Source organism: Pseudophryne corroboree, chromosome 5, assembly GCF_028390025.1.
Source record: "Pseudophryne corroboree isolate aPseCor3 chromosome 5, aPseCor3.hap2, whole genome shotgun sequence".
Taxonomy (NCBI): domain Eukaryota; kingdom Metazoa; phylum Chordata; class Amphibia; order Anura; family Myobatrachidae; genus Pseudophryne; species Pseudophryne corroboree.
The window spans coordinates 278385912-278398427 of NC_086448.1; the positions used below are offsets into that span (position 1 = coordinate 278385912).

At 41.1% G+C, this 12516-nt stretch overlaps 1 protein-coding gene across 1 annotated transcript in view; it reads right to left on the minus strand.

The window, feature by feature from the left end:
- The window catches only part of CPNE4 (copine 4), a 900265-nt gene that overhangs the window by 254266 nt on the left and 633483 nt on the right, over window positions 1-12516 (minus strand). Inside the window, exon 7 of the mRNA XM_063922365.1 lies at window positions 11113-11202. Within this exon, the coding sequence (XP_063778435.1) occupies window positions 11113-11202 (90 nt within the window). The remainder of the gene's footprint in view (window positions 1-11112; window positions 11203-12516) is intronic.

The window sequence follows — 12516 nt, forward strand, 5'->3', positions numbered from 1 at the left end:
GGCAAACAATGTTCATACAGATGGAGCCGCACTCATCTAGTGCGGCTCCATCGCAAACGTGCACTTCCGGTGGGACTAGGCGATCCGGCGCCTAGCCCCGCTACGGGAGTGCACGGAGGCGCTCCCACTGTAGTGAATGGGGCGCATGCGCGTCACGGATGCTGCGCGGCTTAGATGCTGCGATTGGCGCGCCTAGGCGGGCACCCAGGCACAGACAGAGCCACGATTAGCGTGGCTCCATCTGTATGTCTGACCATTGGATGGAAGAGAATCTCTTTCTAAGTAATAAGATCTCTCATCTATTCCTTAGGTCAGGAATCAACACTGTTGCTGTCTGATTATATCAGACTTGAATGTTTATTTAGTAGTAAAAATAGGCAGTAAGCATTAAACAGTAAACGCACAGTAAAAGAAAAGTATTTTTTAGATACATGTAAAGCACATGATACCAAAAAAAATCACTGGTTTAAAATATACATTCAGAAGGAAAGATGCTAGGCTGAACAGGGTTGTCTTAGAAGGGTTGTTTTAAAAGGGTTAAGAAAATATTACAATATAGACTTACCCTGGACTTGCATAGTGGCTGTATCTTTGCTATATATTGAAGGGCTGTGACGATTGCTCTCCTTTCTCTGCAGGTAATCTACACTCATCATTTGGAGCTTGGGTCTGCTTAGAATATACATGCTGCAGTGACATTTTTATTATATTAGGTAATCTACACTCATCATTTGGCGTTTGAGTCTGCTTAGAATATACGTGCTGCAGTGATATTTTTATTATATTAGGTAATCTACACTCATCATTTGGAGTTTGAGTCTGCTTAGAATATACGTGCTGCAGTGATATTTTTATTATATTAGGTAATCTACACTGTCAATTTGTATATCATAAGCTATATTGTATTCCAGGATGATACTTTATTTAAACTTTGAAATACTTGGTAAACTCCTATCTCAGTGTTTGTTTTAGTTGAGTTTGTAACTGGGGGTGGGGTGTTAGGCCTTGATTGCAATTATCAGACACACATGGATACTTACCATTCATAAGGAAAAATGCTAGGCTGAACAGTCTGGCTGAACAGGGTTGTCTTAGAAGGGTTGTTTTAAAAGCGTTAAGAAAATATTACAATATAGACTTACCCAGGACTTAAGCAGGACGAAAACAGACGGAAACACTCAATCAACGTTGCAACAAAACAACCACCCTTCCTTTCATCCTCAATCATAATCATCTGTGCATTTAAGCGTATGTGTATATCTTTCCAACTATAATCCTCATGACCTCTAAGAACAGAATGCAACCAATTTTGTATAAAATCCAGTTACAGTACATTGTGATTTGCATGTGACTCTACATACCTGTTTGTGATTTTGCTCTGTCATGCTTAGTTAACATACTGCGGACCAACACCAGTAAATAGGCACCTGAACTTTTAACTCTGACAAGTGAAACCTTACACTCTCAGCCTAGATAACTCTGGTTTAATCCCAAACAAACTATGTACCACAAATTGATTTTCACCATTGCTCTTCATGGAATATTCATAAAGGCCACTGCATCTTTCAGTCTCCCAGCAACTCCCCCTCTGTACATGTTGCCCCCTCAATTATTCACTCCCGTCTTATTAACACTCATGCGCTTTTTACTTCCCTATACTCATTGACAACATCTACAACCTCTCACCATAAAAAACTTTCACAAACCTCTGACACTCACATTTATCTCTCTCTTCTACTTCTGATAGCTGGTGACATTTCACCAAATCCAGGACCCAACCACTTGCATCACTCACATTCACCTGATTCACAGCAACATAGAAATCCAGCTAACCTCATAAACATCACATGTCTTTCATCACCATCCAGATCACTAAAATGTGCCTTATGGAATGCACGCTCTGTTTGTAACAAATGAACATCCATCCATGACCTCTTCATATCTAACAACTTCAATCTGCTGGCTATAACAGAAACCTGGCTCAAACAATCAGACACAGCCTCCCCTGCAGCACTGTCACATGGTGGTCTCCACTTTACACACACCTAAAGGCCTGGTAACCATAAAGGAGGAGGAGTTGGATTATTACTTTCCCAATCTTTCGCATACACTGTTCTACCACAGGTTCCATCACTCACATTTACATCATTTGAAGTACATTCCATCAGGGGTTACTCTCCTTTCTCTTTACGCATTGCTATCACCCACCTGGGCATCCCAAACAATTTCTGGAAGATTTTTCTACCTGGCTCTCTCACTTCCTATCCTCTGACATCTCCACCATCATCATGGGTGATTTCAATATTGCTATTGATTGTCCAAAATCTGCTGCTCACGCCTCCAAACTACTCTCTCTAACCTCTCTCGGCCTCTCCCAATGGACTGACTCCTCTACTCATCGGGAGGGCCACTGCCTTGATCTAGTATTCACCAGACTACGCTGCATTTCTGAACTCACTAACACTCTTTTCCCCCTCTCAGATCACAATCTTATTACCTGCATGCTCTCCTCCGTTAATTCAAACTCTGTGTTGCTGAAGTCCTCCAATCCTCCTCAAACCCGCAGAAATATTAACACAATTAATCTAAAAGAACTTTCCACCTCACTCCAACAACTGCTTTCACCTATTTCTGCATTCACCTCTCCTGAGATGGTTGTATCACACCTGAACAAGACTCTAGAACTAGCCCTTGATGAAGTGGCTCCAGCTACCCATCACACTCCACGTAGGCCTAGATGTCAACCATGGTACTCCAAATTAACAAGACAACTACAAAAACTCACACATAAACTTGAATGTCAGTGGCATAAATCTCGTATTTCAAGTGACTTCCTCACATATAAGACTGTCTACCACTCTTATAGAAATGCCCTGGACACTGCCAAACAAACATATTTCCAAACTCTTATCTCTGCTCAAGCCTCTTACCCCAATCGACTCTTTAATGCATTTAAATCACTTCTGAATCCTCCCTCACCTACCCTATCAGCCACTATCAAGGCACAAGATCTTGCTTCCTACTTCAAGTAGAAGATTGATAAGATCCGAGATGAAATGGTATGCTCTTCGGCAGCCAGTGACCTGCTCAGTTCTTTACCTGAACCCTCTGGCACTCTCTTCATTTGATCCCACAAATGAAGATGAAGTATCATCACTGTTCTCATCCTGCTTCTCTACTACCTCTCCTCTTGATCCTTTACCCTCACAAATAAGTAAAGCTCTGTCTCTGGTGTTCATCCCTACCTGAACTAACATCTGTAATCTCTCTCTCTACTGGTATTTTTCCTTCACTCTTCAAGCATGCAGTGATTAATCCAATTTTGAAAAAACAAAATTCTGACTCTACCTCTCTCTCAAACTACCATCCTATCTCTCAGCTCCCTTGTCTCTCTAAGCTACTTGAGAGACTTGCCTACACTCGACTCACACACTTTCTTAACTCACACAAATTATTGGACCCACTTCAGTCAGGCTTCAGTTCCCAACACTCCCCAGAGACAGCACTGACTAAAGTGGTTAATGAATTGGTCACTACGAAGTCTAAAGGCCATTACTCACTACCTATTCTTCTAGACCTATCTGCTGCCTTTGACACTGTTGACCACTCTCTTCTCATACAAACACTACAATCCCTAGATCTTAAAGACACAGCCCTTTCTTGGTTCCTATTCTACTTATCTAATCGCTCCTTCAGTGTTTGCTTCTCTGAAGCTACCTCCTCTCCGCTACTTCTTTCAGTTGGAGTACCGCAAGGCTCAGTCTTGGGTCCTCTGCTTTTCTCTATCTATACCTCATCTCTTGGTAAACTAATCAGCTCGTTTTGATTTCAGTATCATCTGTATGCAGATGATACTTAAATCTACCTATCTTCCTCTGATTTGTCCCTATCTGCACTGGGCTGTGTCACTGAATGCCTATCTGCCATTTCATCTTGGATGACATCTCACCACCTCAAACTTAATATTTCAAAGACAGAGTTAATTATATTTCCACTGGCCAGTAGTAGGTACTGTACCAACCTGATATCTCTATCATTGTTGAAAACTCGACAATCTACCCTACCCCACAAGCTCGCTGCCTAGGTGTCATCATTGACTCTGATCTGTCCTTTGTTCCCCACATTCAATCTGTCTCAAAATCATGTTATATGCATCTAAAAAACATATCCAAAATATGACCATACCTTACACAAGACACTGCTAAAACTCTAATCTATGCCCTCATTATCTCCCACATTGATTATTGCATTAGTCTCCTAACTGGTCTTCCCAAAACGAGACTCTCACCTCACACACAAGGCCATTAACCAAACTACACCAAAGCACATCACTTCGCTTATCTCAAAATATCTCCAAACCCGACCTCTTCGCTCTTCACAAGATCTGCATCTCTCATCCACACTCATTACTCGCTCCCACTCACAATTGCAGGACTTTCATCGGGCTACACCCACTCTGTGGAATGCCCTACCACGTACAATAAGACTCTCATCTAGTCTCCAAACCCTCAAGCGTTCCCTGAAAACTCACCTCTTTAGGAATGTATATCAAATTCCAGAACCACCCACATAACTTTCATAAACCTTCCTATCAAACTGCATCCACTCTGCACATTCGACCCATATCCTCACATATTCTCATCCTTTCTCTTGACCCTAGTTCCTTGTACATAAACAATATGTATATATATATATATATATATATATATATAGGGAGCACTTTATTATATAAATACTTTCTAATAGTGGAGTCCACCTTATTAATTTAAACAGTTCAATAATTATAATATCCACCGTAAACCACAGTTCTTATCCTTGTTGTTCACAGATTCTTTTGTGATGGTTTGAAGAGATAGGGGCTATTATTGTTCTTCTTCCTCTGAAGCTAAACCTTCACACTAAAGACACCCGATAATAGTAATCAGCCTCTTGGTCTTGTTATGCCAATTGGTATAATTGTTTAAAAAATTGTTTGCAAAAGTCAAAAAAGTATTATTTGTTCTTACATGATACATGTATTCAAGCTGGTGCGACCTCACTTTGGGGTAGTTGTTATACTTTTAGCTGCCATAACTTGTTACAGGTTCAGAGCGCCTTTACTAACATGGAACCTTCCTGATGGAGGTGTGTAGTTTCTCAGGTGTTAATGCAGTAGATATATTTCAGATGTCAGCTTCTAATATGTCCCCTGGTTAACTCTCAGGTATTACTGCAACAATTCTAAAGGTATCAGCCTCTAATATGTCCCCTGATTAACTCTCATGCCGGCATTTCTTTTTATAATGGCAGTACTAGAGACTAATGTCGGTTCACTCCCAGAGTCTACCAGGGGTAACACAGCCTGTTGGTTTATTAGAACAGTCACCCGAAACAGCAATGGACTCCCTGTAGAAGGAATCATGGTGCATCAACTAGGAAAGGTGGAACCTAGCCAGGTAACTGCACAGTCCATGGGTTCCTAATGGCTTGGTCATTCAGCTGGGAAATGCTCGGGTTCACCACATTCAAAGAACTTAGGTGGAGAGACTTTGTCTATGGCTCTGCTGTAGGCACTGTTGTTTTAGATTACCTCTGGACCTTAGATGTGTTTCAGTGCTGAATATTAGTCTATTACTGTAGCCATAAGTCTGGGGATCTGCTTACCTCTGTAAGCTCCAGTAAAGTCTATGGATACAGTGGTCAATGGCTACAATCTTTATCAAACATCCAGATGAAATTGTTTCTGGCTGCAACCAGCTCTTTAACACAATGTAGAGTTCTGCCAGCTTTAAATGAGCTGCTTTATCCTTGATGAAACACCAAACATGGAATCACTAAGCTTACCCTGGCTTGGTCACTCCTGTCCAGGCCCAAATCACAGCTTTTACTTGCTGATAATTGTCCTGCTCATCAGACAACTCAAAATAGGCCCAGTGAGCTTTGCAGCTCAAAGAGGGTGGCAGTTTTTCCATCCAGACTTCTGGTGGTTATTTAAGCCTTGGGGTAGTTCTCTCAAAGGCTAAGAGATATGCCTCACATCATCTGAGGAGGACATTTTCTGCAATACAGTTAGTCCAGAGACACAATGTCCCTGCATTGTTTGAACTGGCTCGTCAGGAAGATCCTAGTATTTTCTACGTGGTCCTCTGTGATTTACAGCATCTGGGCATGTTGCACCGGCCACATTCACCAAAGCCCTCAGAATTTCTTCCATACTAGTGTCTCGTTGTGTAGCATAAATTAGCAGTTTTCACTCATACCATCTTTTGTTTTCAAGAGTATTCTTAATATAGCAAAATATTTTTCTTCATGTGGCAATACAATTAAAAGCATTTATCATAGCACTTTCTATTTAACTGCCTTATGTCAATGAAGTCCCCAGACAACACTTGATGAGATAGATTCAAAACTTTTAGAACTGAATTGTTTGGGAAACATTGCCCAAAATCACACCTACTATACTTATTGTGTGCAGTGTATGTTTGGGGGGATCATCATGACCCTGCTAAAAATGAAATGTGCAGTTATTCACAGCAGCATGTACAAGCATCCAAGTGCCACCCTTAAACAAGTTCCGCCCCTAGACACGTACTTCACATGCCTAATGGGACATTCCCACTGTCTACAGGGTAATACAGTATGTTGTGGATGATGGGGCCATGATGATGTTATTCATAGCACCACCTCCAGCCCTCCCACTTTGTCCACCCCCACCCCTAAATCCTGCAGAGCAGATCAGAAAAGTGGCACAGACTGGTCCCTAGTGCATTTATGTATGTAAGACATGCATTTGTATGGGTTAGCATCAGTTGTATTCAAAATTTTGCCTAGTAGTTCCAGACAGTTCCAGGAAAGCATAGAAAATGTGATACTACTTTATGTTATGAAACAAATAAACAAAAATGTACAGAAACAATAAAATGTAATTATTTCTGAATAAGTTGTATGTTTATGTAGAACACCCTTTATATACACTATTCAACAGTGATTTAGCCTTTGGGAAAGTACTGTAATACACTACACTGTATTCTCGTGCTTGTGGCTTTCAGAAACTTCTGTATACTGTATGTAAGCAGGGAGATTTCCATCTTTCAACCAGTTATTATTATACAGTTGTTATTTTAATACTGTTATATTATTAAAAAAAGATTATTTTTCAAACAGTAAAAAGTAAATGTTGGTAATAGAAAATTATAGATACGATGGATAATTATCTAGAGCACACAGACATTTCATGCCATTCATCTACCATATCAGCTCAGTGATTCTTGCTTTTCAAGCCACTAAGCACATTCAAATTAGTTTATTATTATTTATAACCTAAATGGTATTGATTAAACATGAATGAAAGTTTCAAAACTGTTATGAATTTAGCTGCAACATTTAGCATTGTTCTCCAATAAGTTTTACCAAGCCTACATCAAATCACACCACAAAGCAGATTGAATTGACCATCAATGTTCCAGCTGTCACAGACCAAGCATTCTGTCACAGACCAAGCATTCTGCAAGATGTGAATATACAAATATGGTGCAAAAGGTTACTGTGTGAATAATGCAATAATAGTGAGTCTGGAAGATGTTATTGCTGGAACTTTGGACCCCTGAGATAGGCATGGCCATTGACCATCAATGAGTCAAATTCATTGATGGTTTATAGGTAATGTTAAATAGTTTTTCCAGATGGTTCCTGCCATCAATGGTATAGAACCACCCGATGATTCTTCCCCCCCCCCCACCCCCCTATAGAGTGCAGAGAAACAGAGAATAGCTCTGCCCCTGAATCTCATGAAGCTCCGCCCCCAGCTTCTGATTGTTACTCGGGACAGTCAGGGATGACCATCAGGCTGTGTAACCATCAATGGTTATCTATTGCATAGTACAGATGGAGTCACGCTCATCACAGCGATTAGGCCGCGCGCGTCCGTTACGCACATGCGCCCCATTCATTACAATGTGAGCATCTCTGTGCGCTCTCATAGTGGGGCTAGGCGCTGGATTGCCTAGTCCTACCGGGAGTGCACGTTTGCGATGGATTAGTATGGATGGATGATGTATGCAACCATCGATGGAAACATGCTGTTTCTCCATCAATGGCAATCCTCGATGGTAGGCAAGACGATGGCCATCGCTACCTTGAGATATGACTTGATATACAAGTCTCAATTTGCACAAAATATAATTACAACACACATCTGTAGAATGGGATGTAGTCATGTGACTGGTGCTCGGGATCCTGGCGGTCACCATGCCAACGCTGGGATCCCGAGCACTCAAAATGCCGGCAATCTGAATGCCCACCCACTGTTTCTAGTGGGAATAGAACCTGTGGCGAGCCCGCAAAGGGCTTCCCCTGCTGGCATTCTGCTGCCGGTATCCTGGAGTCGGTATGCTGACCTCCGGGATGCCAAATGCCGGTCTCCCAGCCCCAACTCTGTAGAATTTATCCATTCAAAGAGTTATAGTATTTGACTAGTTAAAGACCTGGCCCTACACTGAATGGTTTCATATTAATGAACTCATGATAATGTTTGATTCCACATGAAAACTGGTTACTGCTCTAATGTCACCTTGGAGCTTTAATATTTCACTTTTTGTGATATCTTATTAAAAGTTAAGATTGTATACAAAGTATTATCAGGATATTGTTGGAATGTGAGAAGACATCCTTCCTAGAGAACCCTATACATAGGTACAGTAGCATTGTCTTCTCTCCTTAATGTATGTACGAATTCTGTGTTTCCTATAAATGTAGATGAAAACAGGATTTGTTCAACTTATAGACGCATTAGTGTCCTGAGAACGTTGGTATAAGAACTGTAAGCATTAAATAAACATATTGAAGTGCTAAGATGACTAAGTACTCAATTAGTGCAACAGTTAATGAGCAGTGGAGGACAAATCTGAAGGCGCCGAAAATAACTAGTAGTACGAGATGAATTAATGTAAGCTTCATCAGAAAATCAGCAGCAAATAAAAAGGTGACAATTCACAAACATTTCTGGGTTGCTTTTAATGGCTTGAAAAGATTGCATTGAAAATATATATGTCATTGCACAGTAATCAGCACAGCTGCACTTCCTTCCAATAATTTCTTTTCAGAACACTCTGGAACGCCCTGCCAGAATCCAAAGAGCCGCTCTACATTGCAAATATCACATCTCTATATTTGGATTTTTGACATTTGGATTCAAAACAAGTGTAGAAAACATTTTCTTTTAGTCTATGACCTTAGTTCTAAATAACAATTGTACCTGGGTGTATAATTAAATATACTGTGTAGGAAATTTAAAAATAACTAGGCAACTTTATTCCAGTTTACATATGTATTCCAGAGCTTGCAATCTTTATTTGTGCTTGTCGGAAATGATGCATTTGGAAAACACTGTTGCAACTTTATACATGCTATGAGCTACATCATTCAAAGACAGCTGGCATTTTAACTAGTGTTTGTAATGTTGTCACAAGGCTGGGGGGCAGTATACAGGCAGACTACCTGCTTGCTACAAGCAGAGGGGGGGGGGGGGGGCGGAGAGACGGGCACACACTGAGGATTGTTTGAGGAAGGGGGCTCCAAATCAGTACTTAGGGCCACATGAAGTCTAAATCCACATCATGTCAGTGGGAGATGCCTTGTGTGAATGAGCTCACAGGACCCTTGTAACTTCGCTAGCGTCAGCTTTTTTTGCCGAAAAATATAGGATCTGTTCAGTTTGCTGGCTGTTGGAATCCCGGCGGTCAGAATACCGATGCCGGAATCCCAACAGCCGGCAATGCCACCAGCCAGAATCCCACTAAAATAGGACTATTCCCACACCTGGATGTCTACGACACCCACTGAGTGGGAATAGACCTTGTGGCGAGCGCAGCTAGCCACTGAGCCATTAGTGTGGCGAGCATAGCAAGCGCGCAAGGGGACTCTTTGTGCTCACCCCGCTGCCACCCGCCGGTAAATCGTATGTATTCTACTGTGTGTGTGTATGTATATATATATATATATATATATATATATATACACACACAGACACACACACATACATATAAGTGTATAGAATTATTACATAAACTGGTCAAAGAAGTGTATTATCTTTCAATAACCTGTTATTATCACTGTAGCTTCACCACAATGGTTACTGATAATATGCAGATGTACAGTATAAATAAGGATGAATCTGAGCATGTGCAGTAGACATAAGAAATGTCTCCTCTAATCTATGATGATCTGCCCCTACATTTTGTGGTCATGGCCAAAACGGAGTACATATCTGAGACCGAAGGAACTCCAAAAGATCATGTCAAATATCTGCATGCCACAGACACCTAGCCTAATTCAGAGATGAACGCAGGAGTCCTGTCGCACACAGATTTATGATTATAGGTAATCTGCGGCTGTGCAAAGTCCATTAAGAGCATGCCCACAATTCCCCTCTTCCTGATTGACAGGCAGCAGCATTGATGTAGTGGAGAGGGGGCGGGGGGAGTCCTGCACTCCCGAGAACGGGGGGCCTTGCCATCGTTTTGTGGGCAGGAAGAGCCAAGGGTCTGCGCGTCACCACGCAGACTTCCTAGCCTCGCATACCTACCTTTCACTGGTTCATCTGCGTAAACTGAGGCTTACTCAGCTGGATGTCTGTGGTCGTGATGTTGGATTCCAGCTTGTGAAATCGGTCATAGTGCTGGGATCGCGCAGCCACATGCAGGAGGCGTCTCTTCCAGTGACGTGCGGTGGGGTGAGGCAGGTGAGGCAGAGCCTTTCCTGTCATACTAACATTTGCACCAGAGTTTTTACTGTATAAAGTATATGAAAAATACAAAGAATATGTTAGAAATATCTTCTTTGCATTATTCTAATCAATTTTATAGTCAAAACTCTGTAGTAAACGTTTATGGCAGGGGAGGCAGCTTATCTTTTCAGCATGTCTCTGATCAAAGCCCACCAAATTTCCAGGAGTTTATACTGCGGCACCACATGCTTATACTACAAGTAGCCCTACTGTATGCATTAAAGAAGGTCACTAATTAATTTATAGACTGCATTTATGCATATTTGTCCAGCTCACAAAATGTCTGCCTTTGTTGGTAGTAGAGAACACATGCAAAGAAAAACTGCACATAACTGTAGCAGTGCCCGTACCTTCAGCCTGCGATCATGGTCACCACTGCACAAGGAATTCAGAGAGACTTTAAACGTTTTCCAGAGTGGGTTCAAATTATTCATGACAACCTATGATAGTGAGGAAGTGGATGGGAAATGGGTCAGTAAATGCATTTAACTGTGACAAATCATTACAATTCTGACAAACAATATTTGTAGATACCAATTCAACTTATTTCAAGAGATAGTTTCACGCTTACATTTTTTTATTGTGCTGTGGTAATTAAAATAAGAGTTGCAATCATGCATAACACAACTGACATATTTTTGTAAATAGTTGTATGCTACACATTGCCTTCATGCAGCCTGCAGGTATACAGACCAGTGTCTTTGGAGAATGTTACATTTTGTATGGAATGAGCAGTTGGGATATATGGAATAGCAAAGCTTGAGGTACCGGACTAAAAATATGGTATTGTTTTTATTGCCAATATACTTTACACTTAGAGATTTACAAGAGAAAGCTAGAGTCAAGTTTGTTCATCCCTAAATACAAATATGGGGCCTAATTCGGATTTGGAAGCAAAGCAGAAAAAGCATGCAAGTTTGAATCTGGAACAAACCATTTTGCAATGCATGGGGAGGAAATACATGTATACTTTTTCTTGCAGGGTAAATTCTCTCTGCTTTTGCATGTAGTCCACAAATGTTAGCTTTATTTTTAAACTGCAATTTAGATTTCAGTTTGGAAACACCCCATCCAAATGTAACTCTTTCTGCACATGTTACATCTGCCCCACCTGCAGTGTAATATGGTTTTGCCCAGTTACTTGCTTTTTTGGTTTGCTTCCACACCTGAATAAACCCCACTGTTAATATTCAATTTACTTTTAATATAAGTAATGAAAGTATTAACTTCTTGGATGTGATTATCTTCGTTAAGGAGAACACAGTATAATACATTCCATGTGCTGCAATAAAACATCAGATTCAAATAATCGTTTTCCGGTAGACAGTGAGCACCTTTCCAGTTGGCTCAATGGAGTATCTAAAAGCCAGTGGGCGAGAGTCTAATGTTTTTACCGCCAGCATCTACATTTCAGCTCACACCTGCTGGGGGTAGTGAGCTGAAATTTGTGAAAAGCCCAAACGGCACTTTTCCCAATCGCGCAAATTAGTTTAGTTAGGTTTAGTCACTTTAGGCAGCTAACCCCGACACTAATGGGCGCGATAAGCACGATAGGGCACCTCATTTGTATATCGCCCTCTGTGATCTCCCGCCACTTTAGACAGGAGATCGGGGGCGATAACCTTTGAATTCCCCCCAATGTGTCTTCACGATATTTGGCTTCTCTTGATTATACTTTATTGTTGTTTTTTTTAATAAACCTTTCAAGACTTTTTCTTTCTCTTGCGGCCCACACAAAACTTAGAAGTTTTGAG